Raw genomic sequence first — 25,965 nt, forward strand, 5'->3', positions numbered from 1 at the left:
GGGGGGGGAGAGGTGTTTTACAAAACATAAAGCACATTTCTTAAACAATCCAATAGTAAATGAAGGGCTGAAGAAAGCAAAAGTTTAACTCAGGAAGTTTTTCCACCCTTATGAAACAAAATCAACTAAAAGGAAAATAACTTTCAAAGGCACTATTTATACTGTATTCTTCCCAAGAATTACAATGATTAAATGTGCTTGATACTTGAGAGTAAAAATATTAGCACTTGCCAAAAGGACAACCTCTCTGTTAGCTTTGCTCACTGCAGTAATAAAGCTGATAGCAGCTGAGAAAGCAAAATAGCATAAAAAGTTAGCTGTGTTTTAAACTTTGGGCTCCCTTTAGTTTTTCAGATTTTCTTATCCAAGCAAGAGTATCACATTTGCTGCTCAAGGATTTCAGTTCAGATCCTTGGCCAAATCCAACCTATGTGCTTCACTTTCTTCAACTGTAAAATATAGGGATTTTTACCTTCAAAGCACCTCCTATCTCCAAATCTATTATGCTATTCTGAAAACATACAGATTAGATACCAGAACTATGATTTCATTGTTTTTTTCCTCCCTGATGAATAACTTTCTACCAGTGCAGGTCAGCACATTTAGTACTGAGAGGATAACTCACTTTCCTAAAGGGTTACATGGACATTAAATAGGAGAGGTAGGGCAATCAAGTTCTTCCTGGCCTCCTCCAGACCAGCTCTCTATCAGCTGGGCTAAGCTGCCTCTCCAACATATACCTCCTCATTAAGTTGTTAGTGAGAAATTACAACCTTATTATCTTTCTTCTACCATCTGTTAAATGCTTTAGTCAAATAAAAAAATGGTTTTTGTCTCCTTCCCACAAGACAAAAAACCCAACTGCTGGAGAAGATGAGAACTAATGGAAAAATAAATTTGAGACACTTAAAAGATCAATGCAGGTGATGACCAGAAAGGCAGAAAAAGCAAACACAGGAAAAACATCTGAAATAGACTGGATTAAGTAAAAGAGTTTTAAAAACAACTCATTTCCTTCAGGAGTGTGGGAAGCTGTCCAGAGTTTGGCTTGGCTGGTTTCATTCTATTTTCTTTCCAACCTCATTACTGAGTACGAAGGATTGTTTCTCTTTCATCACATTACTCAATATACTTTTTAAAAAATCTCCTCCATCAAATTCGGAGGCTTTTCCTTCTCTCTCCCGAAGGCCCCCACCCAGCCTGGTTATCTGCACACCCGCCCCACGCCTCCCTCCAAACAGGCTCCAACATTTCTGGGCGGTCTGTGGTCTCACCAAGACTGAAGGCTCGGTCCTTGAGACAATGCGAGTTTACTCAAGTCGAGTCAATCTAGGGGCTGGACCCGTGACTCCACAGGTAGAGGGAACTCCCAAGTGAGGACACTCACTCCACCAGTGAAGGTCCGTACGTTCTCCGGGACTTGCGGCCTGAGAAGTGGCCCCGAGTCCCGGGAGCTGAAGTGAATTTCACGAATTGCACGCCCCCCGTCCCCATCTCCCCTTACTCCCTGCGTTGCCGCGGCTGACACAGGCCTCTCCTTTGACGCAGAGTCGCTCTCACTCCTAGACGTGGGTAACCCACGCGCAACCGGGCACTCCCCTCTCAGAACACGTAGAGAGGCCGAACTTCTGCACCCCCATCCCCGTCACCGTCCGGGGCTGACATAGGCGTGACCTCGGTCTTTGGGAGCTCCAGACCCCCAGCAGCGCTCGATCCCGAGGAAGGGTGCCCGGGGCTGCGCCCGACCAGGCCGGCGGGCTCCGTGGGTCCGTGACCGAGCGAGAGCGGCCGCGGCACTTGGCCACGCGCCGCGGGGCCAGGCCTCCTTCCCCGGACCGCCATACTCACCCTTTCACCACAAAGAAGGGGTCCTCCATGGACATGGCGTCCCGGCGGCCGCCCCGCCGCAGCCCGTCCGCACGCACCGGGCTCCTCGGCCCCGCGCTCCCGCCGCCTCCCGGGGTTCACCGGGACTGAAGAGTCGGCGGGCCAGCGAGGGATGCGCGCGCAGAGCCGCCGGCCCTACAGTCTCACAGGGGCGGCCTGCCGCTAGGAGTAACGCAACGGAGGCGGCCGCCGGTTCCCCAACTTGATCACCGTCGGCCTCCCTGCCTGGGGACTCCGAGACTCCCCGGCCAGCTCCCCCCCAGCCTCCGCCCCTAGTGGCCCCGCCCCCTCAGTCCCGACCAATCACAAGCACCCTTACTGAAGCACCGCTTCCGCACTCTACTCTCACGTGACAAGGACAGTGCCCGCCTCCTCCTGCAGAAGCTTGGGGTTGTGATCACGTGATAAGGGAGTTGGGGCCGCCGGGAGCCTCCGGAGTTGGAGGAGGGGCTGCTTTTCCCTCGTCACGTGGCCAGGGGTGCTAGTTTCTAGATATGGGATTGGTCTCCAATGATAATATTTTCAGACCTCCCCTCGAGGGGAGGGACCTTTTCAATCCCGGTTTACAAAAGTTGTAGTGGCTTCCCGTTCGCTCTACGTTTTCTGTTGGTAAACCGTGCTTAAAATTTTTTTTATTCTTAACAGTCAAAATGTTGTTCAGTCTGACTCTTCGTGATCCCGTTTGGGGTTTAGCTGTTTGTCTTTGCTTTTCTCCAGTTCATTTTACAGATGAGGAAACTGAGGCAGAGGGTGACGTGACTTGCCCAAGGTCACACAAGTAGGCAGTGTCTGAGTCCGGATTTGAACTCCGGAGGATGAGTCTTCCCAGCCCCAGGAGCGACCCTTTAGCCGCTGCTTCACCCCGCTGCCCCTGACCATCACTGTGGAAACGACCCTTTATATAAAAAAGAGGATTGTGTATGAAACTCGTGTGCTTTTTAAAATACACGATCAAACCAACTTATTGCTTCAAAATGTAACGGCTGCCTGTTCTCTTTGTGCATTCCTTAAGGCTTTGTGGGTGCTTCCCCCCACCCAGTTTCTCTTTTCTATCACTAATCTTCCTCCCCTTCACCCTCCCCTCCCAAGGAAAACCCCCAAACCTACAAATAATATAGTCAGTTGACGTCAAAATGCATTCACGGATCAGTCATGTTGGAATCGCGCTTCAGCCGGCACCTGCAGCCTCATCTCATAGCACAGCGAAGGCTGTACTAGGGACTTTCTTTACCAAGCCCCCAACCTGCGAGTCCCCTCCAGCCCTGCAATGCACGAGTTAAGAAGGACCCCGGCCCGGGAGTCTCTCCCTCTAATGGGCAGGCGCTTCCCAGAACCTGCATTCACACCGCACTGCTCACACGCACACACCCCAGTTCAGCTTCCTTTTATGAGTTGTTGACCCCCCAGCAGAATGTAAGCTCTTTGAGGCCACTTTTCTGCTTATATTTGTATCTGCATTGCTTTGCACAGTGCTCAGAATACAGGATTCGATTCATAAAAGCTTGTCGACTGACTGACAGGAGTCCGTCGCCTTTGTGCCAGTTGGGAGGAAAGGATGCTTCACCCACAGGAGTCCTGGGTGGTCAGCGTTCTCAAATCTTGCAAAGTTTCTTTTCTTTACAATATTGTAGTCCTTTAAACTGGTTCTTCATGACCAGAGGTATCAAACTCAAATAGAAACAGGATCCATTAATCTGTGTAGGTAAGGATCCCAGAGGGGCCAAGACTGACTTAGTTTTAAAATGTAATGTTATCTATGCTTTATTGTATTTTTATTTATTTTGTTAAATAATTTCCAATTACAGGGGAGGCTAGGTGGCACAGTGGAGTCAGGAGGACCTGAGTTCAAATTCAGCCTCAGACACTTAACACAAACACTAGCTTTGTGACCTTGGGCAAGTCACTTAACCCCAACTGCCCTCCAAAAAGCAAAATAATAATAATAATAATAATTTCCAATTACATTTTAATCTAGTTCATTTGGGGAGTGTTGTGGCTTCCTGTTTGACACCTCTGATCTGGATGATCAACAAAGCAATAAATTAAGCCTTAATTTATAGCTTACCTATTTCCTTTCAGGCCTCAGGAGCTGACTCCAACACACCCCTGGCATTCCCTGCAGTCAAGGAGCTTACATTCAGATGGCGGAAGGAGGCTGAAAAGGAGGAAAGGAGGAGGACAAGAGACTAAAGTACCTGCTCAGCACCATTGTAGAAAAAGTATACCAGAAGTTACAACCTGGAGAGGTATGGCTGCCTAGAGCATCCTCCTAAAAATGAAAGTTCCTCAAATAACTAGCCAATCTGAGGGAGAGGCCCAAGGAGTAAAAGGTACTTCCAATATGTAAAGTTCAGGGGGTGAAATAAGGTTTCTGGCACATTCATAAAGTCAGGAAGGAATAGGACAGCCATTCTTCCAGTTGATGGGCACCCCCTTAGTTTCTCCTTCTTTGTTTTTAAAAAGTGGATGGATATTTCAGTATGTATCTGTTCTTTCTATTTCCCTTTGATCTCATTAGAATTTAGGCCTAGTCATGGTACTACTGGGGCAAAGCATAGGTACAATTTAGTGACTTTTGGGACAAAGTTCCCAAATGCTTTCCAGGATGTCTGGATCAATTTTGGAATTTCACTAACCAGGGCATTAGATACCCATCTTCTCACATTCCCTCCAATAACTGACATTTGCCTTTTTAAAAAAAATTTTTTTGTTATCTTTGCCAATCTGATGAATGTAAAATGGAAGTTTAGAAGGGTTTTTTTATCTGCATTTTATTAGTGATTTGAAGCATTTTTTCATATGATCATTGATAGCTTGAATCTCTTCCTTAGAGAACTGCCCTTTGATATCCTTTGCCCATTTATCTCTTGGAGAATGACAAGCTCTGATGTATTTCAATCCGTTCCCTATATATCTTGGAGTAGTTGCTGCAAATATTTTTTCCTAGTTAACTGTCTCCCTTCTAATTTTAATTAAATTGATTTTTGTTTGTACAAAAGATTTTAAATTTTATTTAATCAAAATCATCTAGTTTATCTCCTGTGGTCCTCTCTATCCCTGATTCTGTCAAGAACTCCTTCACATTTGTAATTTTGAAAGGTATCTCTAACACCACTCCTTTAATTTGTTTATGGTGTGACTTTTTTATATTTAGGTCATGTATTCATTTAGAGCTTACTAGGGTGCATAGAGTAAGATAATATTCCAAGACTAATTTTAGAGACATAGTCTACCAATGTTAAGGATAACTTCGAGCAGTGCAAATACTCATGTCCCATGTGGCCCTCTAGGTCCTCAAGTGTGGCCCTTTGACTGAATCCAAACTTCACAGAACAAATCCCCTTAATGAAAGAACTTGTTCTGTAAAACTTGGACTCAGTCAAAAGGTCCTAGAAGGCCACATGAGGCCTTGAGGCATTCCCCTCCTCCCCCCACCTAATTTCTCTCAGACTGCTTTCCAGTTTTCTAGGGAGTTTTACCAAATAATTAGCCTTTGCCCTTTTATTTGTAATCTTTGGGTTATAGTTAGTTATCAAACTATCTTCATTTCTTTTTATATCTTTTTATATACCTCATTTGTTCCATTGACCCACTTTTCTATTTTTAACCAGCACCAGTTTGATGATTACAACTTTGCATATAGTTTGAGATCTGATTTGGAAGGTCTTCCTTTGCCCCCTCTTTTTTTCATTATTTTCCTTGAGATTATTTTCATTATTTTTTTCATTATTTTCCTTTATTCAGATGGAAATCATTATTTTTCTAGCAAGTATTTTGGTAGTTTGAAAATATAACACCGCAGATGCAAATTGATTTAGTATTATCATTTTTATTATATTGGCATGACCCAACCATGAGCAATGAATCTTTACCCAGTTATTTAAAAGACATGATTTGTATGCCACGGGGACTAATGTACAAATGTAGAGTATATTTTAAGCAACTAAGTTTCCTATAGTGTAATGCAAGAGTTGGGGGGTACTGATGTTGGCCCATGGATACCTTCTGTTGGGGACTCTTTCATATTGCCTACAGCAGTGTCATGTCCTCCTGTGCTTTGATAAGGAATCAGTTCAACAAAAACAGAGGAACTAGTGTATTCAAAGGAATCCTTAGAACTTGTCAACCAGGTTTTTGTGCCAGAATACAGTTATTACTTTTCATAGTTGCTAATCCTATAAACATTCATCCAAGAAATATTTATTAAGCCCCATGCTAGGCACTGGGATATAAAGAGTTTAAAAAATCACTATCCTATCCCTCAAATAACTTATAATCTACTAGAATTAGAACATTCATTATCAGACTACTGGAGGTTTGGGGAGAGTACTATTCAATTTAGTTCAACGAAGTATTAATAAGTTTTATTAAGTGCCTGCTGTGTGCCAGGCATTATTAGGTGCTGAGAATACAAACATAAAAATGAAAAACTGGTACAAGGAATTTACATCTAACAGAAAACAACACTGACATAGATAAGCAAATATAAAACATGTAAGAATAATAGCTGTTTGTAAGCACTTTACAAATATGATCTCATTTTATCCTCACAACAGCTGTGGGAGAGTGGTGTTATCATTATCCCCATTTTACAGATGAGGAATCTGCATTGGTTAAATGACTTTTCCAGGGCTGCACAGCTGATAAGTGTTTGAGGTAGGATTTGAACTCAGGTGTTTCTGATTCCAGGCCCAGTGCTCTACCTACTACTGCCATCTAGCTGCCAATGCCTAGTAATTTTGGGGAGAGAACACTAAGGACTGAGGAGAATCTGGAAAGGAATCTTCTAAGAGGTGCTACTTGAAGTGAGCCTTAAAGCCAGGTGTTCTAAGAGATAGGGGAGAAGATTCCAGGGATTGGGACATCCTAAAGAGGTCGGCTACTCTCTGCTTTATGGGAGGAACAGGTAGGAGGCCACTTTGATGGGAATGTAGAATGTGAGAGGAGGCAGTAACATATAATCAGCCTGAAAAGGCAGGCTAGAGCCAGATGGAAGAGACATGAATAACCACCAGGGCAGTTTGTAGCTTATCCTAGAGTTAATAGTCTGTCCCCAAATTCTGAATTCTGTTATCATTTCCAATACAAGGTGACACTACCTTGTCTGTTTTAGGGATGGTCCTGTGGGCCAGTGGCCCGTTGCTATTTGGTATACATCTCCGTTTTTCTCTTATTAGTATGTGGACAGACATTGTGGGAGCCCCTTTAATATCTATCACCCTGAGGCAAACTTCCTTAAGAAGGGCAGCCTGCTGCCAGAGAATACAGAACTTCTTCCTATAGCCGTGCCCATATTGATAGCTTTTGAATGACCTGCCTTTTCTTCCGTCATGTCAGAACCAAATGGAAGTTCCAGAACCAAGAGAAATTACAGAAAAATGCTGTATAGCTCCGCCCCCCATACACACATGTTTAGATTTAGTTATCACTCCTATTGGTAACTTGATCAACTGTATTGAAATAATACAGAAACAATACAGAGTCCAATAAACTCTTCCAAATCCAAGTTAACACTGCACTAAACTGATAACTCAAAATGAGACATTCCTTTACCTTTTATACTCCACTGAGTTATCTGAAGCCCTCTTATCAGTCCCAGGAATCCCATGAATTGGACTGGGGGCAGCACTAACTACTGACTGGCTGCTGGACCTAGTTCATAAATGTGAAATTGTCATGTTGAGCATTCACACTTCAGAAATCAGCAAACTATAAATCTGCCTGTGATTGATTGTTCTTTTGATTGACTTCAGAAAATGATGGAGAAAATGTTAATAATGCAGATTAACCTTAGTACTTCCTCTCTATCTCCACCCCATCCACTCATTAAATATTTTCTAACACACTCTTGGGCCACACCCTACAAATCTAATGACTTCTCCATGGAACAGTACGGGAAGTGTTTGGATGTTTTATATTTTTGCACATGTAGATTATGTATATTCAGAAAGGCCTGTTCAGACATAGCTGGCAGGCAAACAAGAATAGACATCTCTCTAGTGTCTCCTCCCTCCACCCTTCTCTGAGGAAGACTGATTCCTGCCAGGAGAGGAAGCTGGGGCTTGGGGCCAAGAGTCTGACCATTCTGTTCTCAGAGAGAGGTAATACTAGGCTAAATTATATCTATCTTTTCCCTTAAATATTATTAGTCTAGGACAAGGGTGGAAAAGTAGTTCTAGATTCAAAATAAAGCCCTCATCACTATTTCTTAATGGGGACGGAGTATCCCAAGCTCTGTATCCAAGGCTTGATGGCCTTTCCATCAGATACCAGTTCCACAATCAACCCACATAGTAAGTAGTAAAGAAACTCATTTATCCCAACTTTTAGCAAACAGAAATAAGAGAAAGTGTACATAAGAGAATATGTACCTGATAATACAGAGTGAAGGGGCTTTCCCCATTGGGAAGGAGATAATTCAGCTCAACCAAGAGACAGTTCCAGATCTCACCAAGGAGAAATTCTCCGAAATCTCTAGTGTAACAATCTGGAAAAAGGGACATGATTGAAGTTTTATATTACCTTCTTCCTAGAAGAAATTTCTCCTTCCTTCACAGGCCTGAAGAGAGGTTGGAATTTTACATCTTCTTTCTAAGGCTCTGGAAGCTAAAACAGAGAAAATATTTCTTCATTCCTGGATCTCAACAACTCCACCCACCTCACATTGAGTGATCAACCTCCACCAATGTTAGGAGAATCCCATACAATTGGCCCTTTGAGCCAAGGGTTATAACAATACTTGAAATACTTGAAGACAATTATTCTGTTCCGCTCAGTCTTTCCTTCTCAAAGTTAAACATGCCCAGTTCCTTCAAATGATTCTCATCTGCTAGAGACTTATAGTCTTTCACCTTCCACCTGCCTCTGTATACCCTCCAGCTTATTAATGTCCTTAAACTATGGTAACCAAAAGTGAAGACAGTACTCCAGATGGGATCTGATGAAAAGTCAGAGTATTCCTGGAAACTGTGACTGACCACAAAGATCCAGCATGGCTCCATCAAGGAGAAGGCATGCCAGAGTAACTTTATTCTTTTTCTGCCAAGTTCATTAAACACTTAGATCAGAGGAACCAACAAGGTCTTACAATGTGCCAGGCACTGTACAAGGTACCATAGATAAAAATGCCAAGATTAAACAGTTCCTGCCCTCAAGAAGATTCTACTTCAGAGAAATTATATGTTCACGGATCAATACAAGATAAATATGAAGTGACTGGGAGATGGTCCTAACCAGTGGGAGAATCAGGAAAGGAAGGGAGGTGGGGCTAATGGGAAGTAAGGAAGGAGAGCATTCTAGGCAATAGGGAAGCAAAGAGGCATAGAGAAAGGAGAAGTAAAAGCAACTAGGCCATTATAACTGGAATGTAAAGGGCATAAGGGACCATATGGCTGATTCTCAAGTCTTCGGTTTCTGCACAGTTGGTTGGGCTAGTCTTTAGAAAACAGACAGTCCAGATATGGAGAAGGGAAGAATTTATGACCAACCAAGAAACAGAGAACATTATGAAGTGCAAAATGGATCATTTTGATGACATTAAATTAAAAAGGGTTTGCACAAAGCCAATGCAACCAAGATTAGAAGGAAATTAAAAATCTGGGAAACAATTTTTACAGGCAGTGTCTCGGATAAAGGCCTCGTTTCAAAAATATATAGAGAACTGAGTCAAATTTATAAGAATATAAGTCATTCTCCAAATGATAAATGGCCAAAGGATATGAATGGATAGTTTTCAAATGAAGAAATTAAAGCATCTATAGTCATATGAAAAAATGCTCTAAATCACTATTGATTGGAGAAATGCAGACTTAAACAACACTGAGGTACCACACCTATCCGATTGACTAACATGACAAAAAAAAATTATAAATGCTGGAGAAGGTGTGAGAAAATTAGAACTCTAATTCAGTGTTGATAGAGTTGTGAACTGATCCAAACCGTTCTGGAGAGCAATTTGGAACTATGCCCAAAGGGCCATAAAACTGTGCATGCCCTTTGATCCAGCAATACCACCACTAGGTCTGTATCCCAAAGAGATCAGAAAAATTGGAAAAGAACCCACATGTACAAAAATATTTATAGTAACTCTTTTTGTGGTAGCAAAGAATTGGAAATTGGGGCAATGCTTATTAATTGGGGAATATTTGAACAAGTTGTGGTATGTGAATGGAATAGAATACTATTGTGCTATAAGAAATGATGAGCAGGCAGATTTAAAAAGCAAAACCAAAAAATAAAACAAAAACCTGACAAGACTTATATGAATTGTTGCTGAGTGAAGTGAGCAGAACCAGGAGAACATTGTACACAGTTACAGCAGCATTGTGTGATGACCAGCTTTGATAGCCTTAGCTCTTCTCAGCAATGCAATGATCTAAGACAATTCCAAAAGACTATGAGGGAAAATGCTATTCACATCCAGAGAATGGATTTCACATTCCAGAACTATGGAATCTGAACGCAGATAGAAGCATACTATTTTCTCTCTCTGATTTTTTTTTCTTTCTCAAGGTTTTTCCCTTTCGTTCTGATTCTTCTTTCACAACATGACTAATGTGGAAATATTTTTAATATAATTATATATGTGTAGCCTATATCTGATTGCTTGCTGTCTTGGGGAGGGGATTGGGAGAAAAAATGTGGAACTCAAAATCTTATGAAATTGAATGTTGAAAATTATCTTTACATGTAATTGGGAAAAATTTAATACTACTAGGTGGGAAAAAGTAAAATAAGATAAATTTTTTTAAAAAAGAAAAAAAAGACAGTCTAGATATAATACTAGACCTTTGTTATAATAATAACAGCTAGTATTTATATAGCATTTTAAGGTTTTCAGAGCACTCTGTGTACATTATATGTCATTTGATATTCACAATCTTGGACAACAGGAGATATTATTATCTCCATTTTATAGATGAGGAAGCCAAGGCTGAGAAAACAGTCACACAATTAAGTAAGGTAAGATTTGAAGTCCAGTCATCTTGACTCAAAGTCTTGTCTTCTAGCCAATACATTACGTAGCTGTGTACTATTTTATAGCTTGGTAGAACCTATGAGAATTTGTGCTGGAATAGTATAGACCTTGAGAACTCAGGGTCTCCTACTCATTGGGATGAGGACTTGAATAATAAACCCTTGACAAATAAAGTGGAAAGTCTTCAGCAAGGAGTTGCAGTGTTAGAGCACTGTGAAGAAGTGAGTATACAGAACCTAAGAGGTTTCTCATGACCCTCCCTGACAAATATCCTTTGTTAAACTAATAGAATCATCTAGACCCAGACTGACATGAGCTTCTCAGGTCACATAACTTCTAGGGGTTAAGGGTTAGCAGCTATGCTTTTGTGCAGGACATTTTCTAAGACACTTTGCAGAAGAGGATTCAGAATTCTGGGATGGCGCTGTCTAAATTAGAATGTTTGTTCGAACTGATTGTTAAGCAATGAGCTCCCAATTACGGTAGTCATTATCAAGCACCTACTCCATGCAAAGGCACTGTGCCAGTGCCAGGTGCTAGGGATACAAAAATAAATAATCCCTGTCCTCAAGAAGCTTACATTCTACTGGGCTCTCACTCTCTGTGTTTTTATGACACTTCTCTCTCTTGGTTCTTTTATGGCTGCTCTCAGTGTCCCATGAATCTTCATCCATGGTCTCTCCCCTAAGTGTTGCTGTTCATTCATGTCCAACTCTTCATATTGGAGTGATTTGCCATTTTCTTGTCCACTGGCAAACAGAGATTAAGTGACTTGCCTAAGGTCACAGAGCTAGGAAGTTTCTGAGGTTGGATTTTAACTCAGATCTTCCTAACTTCAAGCCTCGCACTTTATCCATTTTGCCACCTAGCTCTTTCAATCATACTCTAACTGTGGCTGTACCCTAAGGTTCTGTCCTGGGTCCTCTTCTCCCTCTACAATCTTTTTTGGTGATCTCATCAGTTCCCATGGGTTCAGTGATCGTCTCAATGAAGATGATTCTTAGATTCATGTATCAAATTCTAGTCTTTTTCTCCTGCGTGCCAGTCCCACATCATCAAACGAATTACTTGTAGGTATCTTATGCTCAATGTGTCCAAAACAGAACTCATTTCTTCCTTACTTACTTCCTCCAAATATCCCTGTCTGTTGAGGACACCATTGTCTTTCTAGTCTCCCAGTTTTCCAACCTCAGAGTCATCTTCAACTTCTTATTATCCTTCAGTCATATCCAGTTAGTTGCCAATCTTATTGACTCTCCCTCCTCCACATTTCTTGTATCCATCTCTTCCTGTCCTCTCACATAGCCATATCAATAATTCAGGCCCTACTCACTTCTCATCTGGTCTATTGTAATAGTTTTCTAATTGGTATTCTTGCATCTAACCTCTCCTTTCTCTAATCTGTTCTCCATATAGCTAATTAAAGCATAGGTCTGCCCATGTCACTACCCTACTCAAAAAGTTCTGATAATTCCCTGTTGGCTCTAAGATAAACTACAAACATATTTAGGACTTAAAAATTCTTTACAAGCAAAGTCAACAAGCATTTATTTAAGTTCTTATTACTTGACAGTCACTATACAGCAGGTGACAAGTACAGCATAGAACCAGAACCATTTACACAACAACAACAACATTGTAAAGACAAACAGCTTTGGAAGACTTGAGAACTCTGATTTCAACAACCAACTGCAATTCCAGAGGACCCATGATGAAACATGCTGCTCACTTCTTCACCTAGAGGTGATGGACTCAGGATGTTAAATGAGACATGTATTTTGGACACAACCAGTGTGGGGATTCTTTAGCTTGACTTGTGTATTTGTTACAAAGGTTTTCCTCTTAATTTTTTCCCAATGAGAATGGGTGTTTGGGAAAAGAAATGAATATGCGTTCATTAAAAAAAAATTTAAAAAATACAGTCGTTCACAATTTGCTCCTGCCTCCCTTTCCAGGCTGATTACCTGTTGCCTGGCCTCACACCTTCTTCTTTCCATCCACACTGGTCTATTTGCTACTCTTCAAACATAACATTCTTGGGCAGCCAGGTAGCACAGCGAGTAAGAGCACTGGCTCCAGTGTTGGAATGACATGGAGATTGAATCCCAGGCTCAGACACTTAGCACCCATCCAGAAACACCTGTCTGTGTAACCTTGAGCAAGTTACTTAACCCCAATTGCTTAGGGGCGGCCAGGTGGCTCAGGGAGTAAGAGCACCGGCTCCAGTGTCGGGATGACCTGGATCAAATCCGGGTTCAGATACTCAGCACCACACCCAGAAATAACTGGCCGTGTAACTTTGAGCAAGTTACTTAACCCCAATTGCTTTAAAAAACAAAACAAAACAAAAAAAAAACATAACATTCTCTCTCCCACTTCTTAGTTTTTGCACATGTTGTTTCCTGTACCTGAAGCTTCTCCTTTCTCACCTCTAGCCCTTAGAACTCCTGGCTCAAGCTCAAGTGCCACCTTGTGATCTCCCCCAACCTAACTACTAGTGCCTCCCCCAACCAAACACCTTGCTTGACTTTGTATGTGCTTTGTGTTTATTTATCTATGTACAAGTTATTGCCCCTGGCAAGAATGGAAGCTCCATGAAGGCAAGGACTACTTTGTTCTTCCTTTTGCAGCTGCAGTGTGTGTGTGTGTGGGGGGGGGGTGTTCAGGGCGGTTCAGCATCTCTGGTGTAAGGGCTTGCTGAACCCTTTGCAGGGCTGCTCGTCTACCTTTGGATCTACTTTTGGACCCACCTTCACCCATCTCTCATCTGTGGCTCCAGGAAGCTGTAGCATTCCCAGTGGCCACACTCCAATAAAACCATCTTAGAGGCAGGCTAACGTAGGTTGAGGGAGTACCACAGGTCTCAAACCCTGTTGGTGAGTTAGGAGGATATACCCTGAGCATGTGAAGACTCCACAGTGGAATGGGTAGATGAACACAGAATGTTCCAAGGGCCATGAAGGCAGGAGATATGATGGAGGCGATATGCAGGCTTAGAGCTTGGACAGACATTGAAGAGACACCAAGGTCATCCACTTCGTCCTGAGCCATTGCAGTCATCCTGACTTTTGTCTTGCCACTGGACTTTGATGATTCTGGAAGAGAGAATGAGGTTGATGCACAAGTCAGGATGTCACCCCATGATATCTTTGGTCCTCCTAAAAAATGAAGGATGAACAACAGCAGCCTGACATGTAGTAACTGCTTAATAAATGTCATAATAAATTGAAATGCACATGAAAGATAAAACATAACTGAGATTGGAGGCACAAGAATAGTGCTGGAATACTATCTTTTTTTTCCGTTTGCCAATATGGATGGGATTTTTATTTTATTATTTATTGAATTATTAATGATAATGACAACAAAAAATTACTTGGCCCAAATAGTCAAAGATAAAGAAATCTGGTCCCAGTGGGGAAGAAGTTGAAATAGAAAACCTGGCACCACTGAAAATTAGCTTCTGAGGACAAGGTAATTTGTGTCTTATAATGGCACATATCCATTCACTAGACTTCATTAGAGTTCAGGGGCTTGCCTATTCAACTATAAGTCACTAAGAGTGACTTGTCCTTTTCTCCCTAAGCTCTAAAGTTAGTAACACTGAATTCTAAGATTTCTTTATAGGATTCATATAGTTCAGCTGACAGAGAGGGTACTAGACCTGTGAATTCATTGGTATAGGAAGCTCCCAAGGGAGGAAACAGCTCCTGCCAATTCCATCTGTCACCTTCTTGAAGTAATTTATAAGAGATTAAGTGATTTGCCCAAGGTTACAAAACCAGCATGCATGAGATCTGGGACTTGAATCTGAACTTTCTCCACCAGCTGAATGTGATCCTTTCTTCCTCAAATTTTCCTAAAGGGCTCTTTTTCTGGATCTCTCTGTGTGGTCTCATAATTTGTGCCCATGCCGTATCCTCCCCAGGACATCACAAGCTACTGGAGGGTGAGGGCTGTTTTGTCTTCACATTTGTATTCCTAATTCCTACGTCAGTGGCTTTCCTCCATGGCCAAGGAGGGGTGCTGAACCAAAAATCCACTGAAGAGCCTGAACTCACTGAACTCACTGTTGTGAGCATGACCACTGGAGTGGAACTGTCTGCTTTAATGACAGCAGGTGGGGTCCATCAACTCTGCATAGGCAGAATGAAACTAAAAATAAAAGTTTGTGCTTCCTAGAAAGTTGCCTCCTGATACAGCCCATTCCACTTTGGGGCATCTCTAATCCTACAGACTAGAACATTGCTAGTTAAATTTCTCTAATTATAGACAGCAGTGTTTCCTAAGCTGACTTTCATGGAATTCTAGGGTTATGTGCTCCCAGAATAGGCATTTGAATAAGAAAACATTGATGCGAGAACTATTTTTCCATCTGAAATAGAATTTTTTTTCTTTTTGTAGGGCAATTTGGGGTTAAGTGACTTGCCCGAGGTCACACAGCTAGTTTTTGTGTTAAGCGTCTGAGGCCAGATTTGAACTCAGGTTCTCCTGACTCCAGGGCCGGTGCTCTATTCACTGTGCCGCCTAGCCTTCCCTACCCTCTAAAATATTAAATAAGACAATATGTATGTTTCAAAGAACTAATTATGCATTATCGCTCTTTTTTCACATGAAAGTAGACTTAAAACTTCTATTTTGCTCTAAAATTTTAGCAACCTTCCTTTTGTTTCAAAGAGCATTTCATTCCCCCAGAAAGCTAGGAGCGCTTATGGGTTCTGTCAGCATATCTCAGACCCACAAATAATCCATGGCTAAAACAGTTTGGAAAGCAACCATGGAGATATAAATTTTGGTGAATAGCTATGATAATTAACATGTCAAGTTCACAAAGTACTTTCTGCACATCAGTCATTGTAAGCTGGTAGCACACATATTCTTAGCACCATTTTTTTTTCCAGATAAGGAAATGAAGTCAGAGAGGTCAAGTGATATGTCCACAGTAACAAGCCTTGGTCTCAAATTCAAACCCAAAATTTTTGACTCCAGGGACAGCACTTTGATCTGTGACTTCTTTTCTTCTTCTTGATGCAAATGTTGCATATATAGAACAGATGCTATATAGAGAGTCACCTTAGCAGGAACCACACTGGCATACCCGGGATGGCAGCTAGCACAGGTTCTTAGATCTGCTTTACTAGGAAAGACAGCTGTTTAAGCGGTCAACAATCTTTTTAAATTAAATTTACTAGTTCATGGAAAAAGTCATCACTCTAAACCAGAGAAAATACAAGCAGAGAAATAAAGACCAACAGACAGGGTTCTGACTGCCTGAGTCAACTATACACTTTACATACATCCTTGGATTAAGAGAGCCTTTACATCTGAACAGTTGGGTAGCTCTGAACATACAGGCCACTCAGAATCTCCACACCAGGGAATCACAAGATGCTTCTCACAAGCAGGCTCCCAAAGCAAAATACCAACTTAGAGTATATATACACTTCTCAGAGCCGAAGGCATTATAACCCATGTGACTAAATGTCTAATTAGAAATAAGCAAAAGGTGTGAAAGCCTTCCTACAAGCTTCCCCTAAGCAAGTTTCCCTTCATGGCTCCATGTTAGTATTGTTAATAGGCAAGGAGGAACTTAAATCCCTTTAACATTACAGTCACCAAGACCCTTTAAGAAGGTCCTCAAAGTCAAAACTATGTGCCTAATAATTCTAAGATTTTAATTTCTAATATGATAAATATTTATAGATATAACTCAATTTTTACATGTGAAGGGGTCCTGATGGCAAAAAGTTTGAGAACCACTGATTTGCCTTGTCCTCATATCCCTAGTAATAAGGTGAAATACAGGTTTAAAGTCACTCCTTAGCACATATATTATGCATGAATACAAAAGATAAATAATTGATGCATTATTGAATTGTGTCTTTGTAATGGGAGGAGGAACCATCAAGATATGCAGTTTCTTTGGTGTTCTTTAGAACTTCCAGCAATTCTTCCCTAATAAATTCTTGGACAATTGCCAGGGGCACTCAGGAGTTAAGCAATTTCTCTATGAGTATACAGTCATAAACTTACAGAAATCACCAGATAATTTTCTTTTTCCCAAGAAAAGAGAGAACAAATCTAAATTAAAAGAAAAAAAGAGCCTAATATCATGCCTCTTCTTCTCAGTCACAAACAGTTTAGATCGATGAATGCATTTAAGATAAAGATTGTTGAAGACCTTTTCTTCTTCCTGTAGCACTTGCCTTTTGCATGGAATCTCCCTGGGACTTGGCATCATTGTAAGAATGCTGATGTTTTATCTCACCATGATGAGATCAGGTTGCTTGTTCCAGCACTGTGGCCATGGGTCAGGTTAAGGTTAAGGTTCATGTGCTCCCTCTTCCCCAAGGGAAGAGGTTAGAGATTTCATCAACTCCACAGCTTCAGGAGCTGGACAGTAATGACCCAAGGGAACCATGCTTTGCCTTCCTCCATCTTCTCTTGTTCCACCTCTTAGCCCCATGGGAGAATTCACTGTGCTGCTAACGATACACTTACACATCAGATTAAAAGAATCTGATAAAAGATTAAAAGAATGTCTGGTTCTACCTACCTTAGCGTTATTAACATAATATGAGTATAATGCCAACATAACACAATTACCATATCATAACACAATGATAATATTAATATAACATTATTAACATAACACTTGTTTATGAGGCTATTCTCCCTGGTTATTTTGTGAATCAATCATATAAAAATATATACATTAAGCTTCTGTTTAATCTACAGTTTGGGGGCTACTTGCCTCTGCTTGTACTCCTTCAGAACTACCTCCAAACTGTCCATTTCTTTAGCACATTTTTCACCCTACCCAGCGTGGCCCTTCATTGAGGGAAGGAGCTCCAAAGGGACCTTTAATATTTCAGTACTCATCATGATAGTATAATGATAGAAACAAATATTTCAGATCCTTAAATAAACCATCCTAATTACTAATAGGAGCAGTAGGGTATGATAGAGAGATGGACATCAGGGTCAGGAAGACCTTCAGCACATCCTGGCTCTCTGCTTCAGGATAAGTCCTTTGACCTCCCAGAGCCCCATGAAGCTTTCTAAGATTACATAGGCTCACTTGCATTGGTAGAGGAAGTTCTGGGATTGGAGGTGGAAGAGAGAAGTAAGAAAAGAGTTAAAGAATTGTTTACTCCTTCATGTTAGGGCTTTGAAGTGAATTGAAGGGGAAAGTGAAATTTGGGAATTTTTGTTCTATTGAGAAACTCCCATGGAACAGAAAGCAGTCCCCTGCAGAAGCGGCATAGCTGTGGAAAGAACAGTGGACTTGGGGAGTTGGTTCACATTCTGACTCATCTACTTAGTATCTGTGTGATCTTGGGCAAGACATATTTCTCTGAGACTCAGTTTCTTCATATGGAAAATGGGGATAAAAAGTACCTGTTACCGCCTCTCCAAGCTCCAGCCCCAGCGCTGATAACATGGCTAAACGTACCAAGAAGGTCGGAATTGTTGGCAAATATGGAACACGTTATGATACATCCCTCAGGAAAATGGTGAAGAAAATTGAAATTATCCAGCATGCCAAGTATACCTGCTCCTTCTGTGGCAAGACCAAAATGAAGAGATGAGCTGTGGGTATCTGGCACTGTGGATCCTGTATGAAAACAGTAGCTGGTGTGCATGGACCTACAATACCACCTCTGCAATCACAGTCAAATCTGCCATCAGAAGACTGAAGGAATTGAAAGATCAGTAAAATCTTATCAAATATCTGTAGCCCATAGTCCAACAATAAATGGGTTAATTTATTGAATAAAAAAAAGTACCTGTTACCAACCAAGGAAAGAGCTTTGTAGCATTTGAATTGCCCCAAAATTCTGAATCTGGTCCCACCCAGGAAGTCTTTGTGGTGCCACTAGGTTTTGAGAACTAGGATCTCTTCTTGGATGTATAATGCAGGACTGGTGGGCATACATAGCATGTTTGGCTGATGTTATCTCTATTTAGAGAAGAGGCTGGAGAGAGGATTTCTAGAAAGACACAAATACATGTAATAAAATGGCCCTGCTTCCCAATTTGGAGGATGCACAGACATTCAGGTATGATGAGTATGTGATAAAGAGATACTGGATCATATGTATTAGAGAGATCGGCTGTATAGCTGGAACTGGTTTATTAAAACAGCTTTAATAGGCCAAAGCTGGACTTGGATCTTTCCTGTCTAGCTTCAGTTGACTGCTGGGGAGGAGAATGATGTAAATATCCCCAAATGGAGAGATAGGTCTTGCCCCTTCTCCATCCCCACTCCCCCCCACACCCAGAGGACTGCCTCAAGTGACACAGAAACACAATACTTCTATTTCTTCAACAGTTTCTAAGTAAAAGAGTATTGGTAATGGCTAATTGGTAATGAGCAAGAGCTTTTGAAAAGTGGGTGAAGGGTTCTTCAAAAGTGGGCTGCCAGGTCTTCATTTGGTCATTCCAAGTTCATGTGTTCCATGCCAGTAATAACTTCTTTTTTCTGATAATTCTTAATCAGACCTCTCTAAGTCTGTCCAGGGCCAAGGGAACTGAAGGGTCATTGTTACATAGGCATCTTAATGTTTGTCTAGACAATTGCCCCAGTGGGGGGGGGGGAGGCTGCTGGAGTGGGGAAAGGGAGTAGTTGAAAAAAGCCTAGGGAGGAAGTAGGTGTCAGTAGCCAAAGAAAAGGGAAGACTTCTAAACTTAGTGCTGACGCATCTGAAGCCTCACATGCTGCTTCAGTACCCTAGTCACCAAAAGAAAACCAATCAACCAACAATTGCTGTTCTCTGGGTAGGGCAACAGATCTGCCTCTTCTGTCAGAAAATGCCAATGGTATGCCTATGAGACCAGGGAACCTAAGTCTGCTGGCTTTTACTCATACTCTGTCTTTCTGGCATTCTTCAAAATGATATCTCTAAGAGTTAGTTGAAAATACATCTCTTGAAGGACTTCTCCCTCCCATCCATATGGTTGGCCCCTGTGACTTGGATGAGACCTGTACCTGGGCAGGAGGCGTGAGGAAAGTAGATTGTACTCTGTGCCCACAAGGACAGGGTTGTTTTCTGACACTGCCTCACTGGAGTTTGACTGGGAAGTGCCATTTAGGTCTGAGTCTAAGCTAGTTAAACCACCATCAAACTGCCCTGGAATGAGAGCTGTCCAGTCTTTCCTAAAATCCTGAGCTTCAGGATACTGAGTGTCTACATTAACCCACCAGTAGAGGGAGTAAAGTGGGGCAAAACTAGCAGATTCCATGAAGGGACAGAAAGAGAAAGGAAGGGAATATGGGCTGGAGTTGTGAAAAAACCTAGAACTTTTAGAAGAGGGATCTCAAATCCACTCTGTCAAGCTGCTTGATCCTCCCTTCGCCCCCCACCCCCAAGGCCTCCCAGGGAGCTCTTTTTCCTGTTGCTCAGATAAATCAGTTGAACAAGTCTGTGGAAGAGTACTAAGCTCCCCTTCCCTTTTAAAGTAATAAATCATACTTTTTCTAAATATTGCCCTAAAATCCTCGATCTCAATTGAGTGAGAATCTAGTTCATTTTCCCTTGAATAAAAGATTTAATGTCAAGCAAACAGTGTCCTGTTCTCAAGTTCCCTTGTGTCTGACTCTTCATGACCCCATTTGGGGTTTTCTTGGCAAAGATACTAGAGTGGTTTGCCATTTTCTTCTCCAGCTCATTTTACAGATGAGGAAACTGTAAATGAGGAACTGAGATAAACAGGGTCAAGTGACTTGCCCAGGGTCACATAGCCAGTAAGTGTCTGAGGCCAAATTTGAACTCACAAAGATGAGTCTTCCTGATTCTAGACTCAGTTACTCTTATCTGCTGAGCCACCTATCTGTCTGTCTCCAAAGTTCTCTAGCTTCATTCTTAACAAAGACTTAACCAGTTGCTAAAGGGAGAATCCTCCACAGCCTAAAAGTGTTGATAGTAGTAATCAGGCTAAGATCATTACTAAGATCACTAAGGCTACCCTCCCTTTGATTAATGCAAATAGGAAAAACACCTCTTGAATTAGCTTTTAACCTTTCACTTTTAGGGGATTAGAGCTTTAATGGGGACCAGAAAGAGAAAGGGCCAGTTTAAGAGACATCTCCTGGAAGTCAGGTTACACATATACATGCTGAAGTGCTGGGATTTAAGTATCAAAGAGTCATAGACCTAGAACTGGAAGATAGCTCAAAGGCCATCTCATCCACTGCCTTCATTTGACAGATAAGGAGTCTGAGGCATGACATAAGGTCCTTGAGCACTTGTAGAGCAAGGGAGAGGCTGACTGTGTAGGAAAGTTGGTAGAGTGTCGAGCACAATTCATTTGCTTTATAATTCTATCTAGGATCTACCTTGTGTTTAAGAAAGGGAAAAACTATCTTCTTTTAACTTGACCGGACAAGTACCTCTGCCCCTAAGACTAAAACTCAAGTTATTGTTCTCTTCCTTCCCCTCATTTCCTGAGGAAAATGCAGCTGAGCCAATGGCATGAGTTGACAACGAAACCAAACTAAAACATGCTACACTGGCCAGCATTAGGGGAGGTAGAGCTTTTGAGGAGAAGGAGTCTCTGCCTCTATCTCTGCCCTGAGTAGCCCACAGCTGGAGGCTCTGGGAACGATGATTTAGGAAGGATCTTGATAATCTGAAGCATGTTCAGAGAAAGGCAACCTGAATGGTGAAGGGTCTTGATTTTGTATCATAGAAGGATTGGTTGGAGGAACTGAGAATGTTTATCCTGGAGAAGAAAAGACTGTTGGGGTAGAGAGATATGATAGCTGTCTTCAAGAATTAGAAGGACTTTCACATAGAATAAAAATACATTTAGATTTAGAGAGCAGAACCAGGAACAATGGATGGAAATTTTTAAAAAGCAAATTTAGATTTGATGTAAGGAAAAAACTTCTACAATTAGAGCTGTGATTATGTTATATGTTACTTCCCAGCTGACCTAAATGGATTTTTACACTTTGCTAACTGGTCAGGTGGTCAGTGGATAGCATTTCAGGCCTGGAGTCAGGAAGACTCATCTTCCTGAGTTCAAATCCAGCCTCAGACACTTACTTGCTGTGTGACCCTGGACAAGCCACTTAACCCTGTTTTCCTAAGTTTCCTCATCTGTAAAATGAGCTGCAGAAAGAAATGGCAAACCATTCCAGTATCTCTGCCAAGAAAAACCCAAATGGGGTCACAAAGAGTTGGACATGACTGAAAATGACTGAGCAGCAACAAAAAGAAAAGAAAAATTGGTCACGTGGTGGGTACAACTTGGAATTATTTCCTGCGGTTTTTTTTTTTTTTTGGCACACGCAAATCTTTTATCTTTATTTCAGAATGTTGGGTGATTTGTGTGAACTCTTCTCCTTGGATCCTGTTGTGATGGGAAAGGAGAATGAATACCATAACTCTTAGGCACATTTTAGGCAGAGCTGTCATTAAAATACACTTTTAGGCTCTAAGGATGATGAAAGAGGGGTACATATTGGAAAAAAGATACAAGAATCTCATGGGACATGGGAGAGACAAGTAAAGCCAAAATCATGTTCAATTTGGCTTGGAATTTAGGAGTTTTCTTCACTTCCTGTAGTTCTAGTGGTAGTCAGGTTTCATTTTTTATTTCTCTAATCTGCCAAGCATCTGGTGACATTTAATACTTCTCTCCCTCCCTATTGGAAGAAGTTTCAGTTCGTCATTTCCCCCAAGGCAGTGGAGTCATGTCAGATCTCAGGAGGTACAACCTTCTGGGAGTGGGGCAGGAGAGTCTGGAGAGAGAAAGTGTTAATTAAGCCCTCCAGATGATCTTCCTTCTTTATCTCCTCGTTACATCAGCCACACAAGGAGGTGATGCCAGTGAGTACCCCAAGTTAGGCTTTCCCTCCCCCCCCCCACCTCCCCTCTAGCCCCGGAATGGGCAGTTCAGGAACTACAAGTTTTGTTCTCAAAACATGTGATGAAATTGTGGGCTGGCTAGCCAGTTCCAAGAAAGGGTATTTTTGGTTTACCCAGTGTTTGAGGGAGGAATAGAACAGTTTTTCAGGTTTGGGGGAGGATTTAAATTTCATTTTGCTTCCGAGTGGGTGAAAACCACTCCAGAATCCCTTTTACAGCACCTTTCTCCCTCCCACCTTGCTTCCTTTTCTCCCCTCCTTTCTGCCTTTCTTTCCTGCCCTTGGCTCCTTCGTGTATCTTCCCTTCTGGCTTGGTTATGTAGTTGGCATTTGGGGTTGGGGGAGGTATAATCATCCCACTTCATTATTTTCCTCTCACTTCAAGCTGGAGTTAGACTGAAGGACACAGGGAGAGACTAGAACATGCAGAGAAGTTAAGAGCATTGTGAGAGGCAGCAGAGAGTATTTTAAGTGAATAGAGGACTGACCTCAGAGTCAAGAAACCCAGGTCCAGGCCTGCCTCTGACCCATACAGGCAAGGTGATCATGGGAAACTCCTTTGATCATTTTCAAGATTCAGATGAGTTGGGGAACCTCAATGGGTGGAGGGAGTTTTCAAATTCCACATTGACATTTCTTATGGAAATGGAAAGAACAGATCTGTACCAAAAGGGAAGGAGAATTTTTTGGAGGCAGAGATTTGCTCTTCTTTTTCTCTGGAAGAGATGAGGGGAAACGAGCATCTTCTAGGAAGCATAGGCAAATCCATGATTTGCTCCAAATTTATGGAAGGTAGATTGAACTTCTCCCTAAAAAATTAATTGTTTCTCAAACTAGTGTTAGGGATCTCAGGAAAGAAGTTGGGAGTTAGTTCTCTAAGTTTGATGGGACAGAATTTCCAAGGGAAAGTCCTCTGTAGAGAAGTCTAAGTTTGGAAACTGCCTCTATATATACTGATTTCAAAGCATTCTGTTCACGTGATCTTAAAGAGTTTTGTGGTAGTGCTGAGAAGCTGTGATTTCTCCATGATCAGGTCATGCTGCTGGTATGTGTCAGAGGCTGGGTTTGAAGTCCCTGGTCTTCCTAACTCCAAGGCCTGGACTCTCTCTGCTCTGTCACACTGCCTCTCATTGCTAAGATTTGGGGTCATAAGATAGAATTCCAGAGTGAGAAGGAGACTTAGGGATCATTTGGCCTCTCCTGTATATTTTACAGATGAAGAAACTGAGGCCCACAGGAGCTCAGCAATCCCCTTAGACTGGTTAGTGGCAGAGTCATGCCTAGGACCCTAGTCTCTTGAATTCATTCATTGCCTTTTGAATTGCTTCTTTAAACTTCAGAATTCTGAAAACTAGCTGTGTGACCTTGGGCAAGTCCTTAACTCCAATTAAACTTCAGAATTATCAACAGCACTTAGTAGTGAGGAAAATTGACTCTTCAGCTGGCTGGATAGGAACGGCAAAGGATTGTGGGCTCTTTCATCTCCTTGCATTTATTATCTTTCCTGTAGCTTAAAGATACCAACAGGGAATTAGCTGTGGGCAGGGTAGGTCCTCCTCAGGAAAGGCAGAACTGAACTTGGAGTCTGGAGCGATCTGGGTTTGAATTTCCATTCCCATATTTACTAGCTGTACAAATGGATATTTACTGTTGTTCAGATGAAGATAAAATACTGATATTCAGAAGAAGATATGGTCAAACCTGTATCAAGTGTCCTCGTTCCTTGAGGCAGCTAAGTGGTACAGTGGATACAGTACTTGGCTTAGTGTCAGGAAGACCTGAGTTCGAGGACACTTACTAGCTGTGTGACCCGAGACAAGTCACTTGACTTCTGTCTGCCTGAGTTTCCACAACTACAAAATGGGAATAATAACATCACCTACTTCATGTAATATTTATAGAGCACTTAGCACAATACCTGGCACACAGTAGGGTAGCTGATAAATGCTTCTTCCCCTGTCACCTCATTCTTAAAATGGGAGTCAATAAAATTTGTACTACTTGGGTCCCAGGGTCCTTGTGAGGAAAGTGCTTTGTAAACCATGAAGTACTATCCAAATGTACTTCTACATAGAGATGGGACAGGAGGCAAGAAATAGCAGACAGGAACAGCTGCCCAATGTACCTTCTCTACCGACCTAAAACTTCCCATTAGAGTCACTAAAGAGTTCATTAACAAAAGGTGGCTCAGTGCACAAAGGGCCAGGCCTGGAGTCAGGGAGACTCATCTTCCTGAGTCCAAATCTGGCCTCAGACACTCCCTAGCCATGTGACCCTGGGCAAGTCACTTCACCCTGTTTGCCTCAGTTTCCTCATCTGTAAAGTGATCTGGAAAAGCAACCTACTCCAGTATGTCTGCCAAGAAAACCCCCAAATAGGGCAATGAAGAGTTGTATACAACTGAAACAACTGAACGATAACAGAAGGGAAATGTTGCTAGAAGGCCTTAACTTTGTTCCCTGGATGTGGCCTGTCTAGTACTTTGCTCACCATGGAGACCCTAAGGGAAGGGATGGCCGGAAGGAGCACTTACATGGTACCTACTACGTGCCAGCACTGTGTTCATTTCATCCTGAGGTTTTACATCTGATGACTGAGTGGCAAGTCTGGTCAACAAGCATTTATTAAGCATTTTCTAGGTGCCAGGCACTGTGCCAAACACTCCAGGTATACAAATAGAACAAAAAAAACCCCAATGTTTCTGCCCTCCAGAGCTTAAAGACAACATATAAAAGGAAGCTGGAAGGATGTGGAAGAATAGGAGGTAGCCATAGAGAAGGAGAGAAAAATCCAGGAAGGTGGGGGATTAGGAGTGTAGGTTAGAGAAGAAGGAGTAAGCACCTATGGACTGGGTCCTTCAGGAGAAACTGAACTGTCAGAGAAAGGGGCCACAGGGACAGAGGGATCTTTGAAGGGGAGAAGGCTAGTGCAGTATGGTACAGAAGGGAGGTGGAGCTCTCAACATAAACTTCATCTGTTTTAACAGTTTTCTTTTTTTTTAATTAATCTTTTATTTATTTTTAGTTTTCAACATTCATTTCCATAAGATTTTGAGTTACAAATTTTCTCCCTGTCTTTCCCCTACCCCCCACCCCAAGATAGCAAGCCTGTTGAATATCCCTTCTCCCAATCTGCTCTCTCTTATATCCTTCCCCATCCCCCCCCCCCAACTTTCTAGTAGGGCAAGATGGATTTCTATACCCCAGTGCCTGATATCTTATTTCCC

The 25,965-nt window shown here is 41.9% G+C and overlaps 2 protein-coding genes and 1 long non-coding RNA gene across 5 annotated transcripts in view; 2 read left to right on the plus strand and 1 right to left on the minus strand.

Annotated features, from left to right (window-relative positions):
- The window catches only part of STX6 (syntaxin 6), a 49,937-nt gene extending 47,795 nt beyond the window's left edge, over positions 1-2,142 (minus strand). Inside the window, exon 1 of the mRNA XM_069074366.1 lies at positions 1,849-2,142. Within this exon, the coding sequence (XP_068930467.1) occupies positions 1,849-1,883 (35 nt within the window). The 5' untranslated portion in view covers positions 1,884-2,142. The remainder of the gene's footprint in view (positions 1-1,848) is intronic.
- A 266-nt stretch (positions 2,143-2,408) lies between these two features.
- Positions 2,409-12,733, plus strand: LOC138150855 (uncharacterized). Its single transcript, XR_011165670.1, has 3 exons — positions 2,409-2,496; positions 3,967-4,133; positions 8,445-12,733. It is a non-coding gene; the product is annotated as an uncharacterized lncRNA (long non-coding RNA).
- Positions 12,734-22,527: 9,794 nt separating this feature from the next.
- The window catches only part of LOC138150966 (major histocompatibility complex class I-related gene protein), a 58,431-nt gene continuing 54,993 nt past the window's right edge, over positions 22,528-25,965 (plus strand). For all 3 annotated transcript variants that reach the window (XM_069074369.1, XM_069074368.1, XM_069074370.1), the window contains exon 1: positions 22,528-22,701. In XM_069074369.1, the coding sequence (XP_068930470.1) occupies positions 22,647-22,701 (55 nt within the window). In that variant the 5' untranslated portion in view covers positions 22,528-22,646. The remainder of the gene's footprint in view (positions 22,702-25,965) is intronic.

Source organism: Petaurus breviceps, unplaced genomic scaffold (assembly GCF_028583685.1).
Source record: "Petaurus breviceps papuanus isolate PSGF00001 unplaced genomic scaffold, PetGlider_PUasm1.0 90895, whole genome shotgun sequence".
NCBI lineage: Eukaryota > Metazoa > Chordata > Mammalia > Diprotodontia > Petauridae > Petaurus > Petaurus breviceps.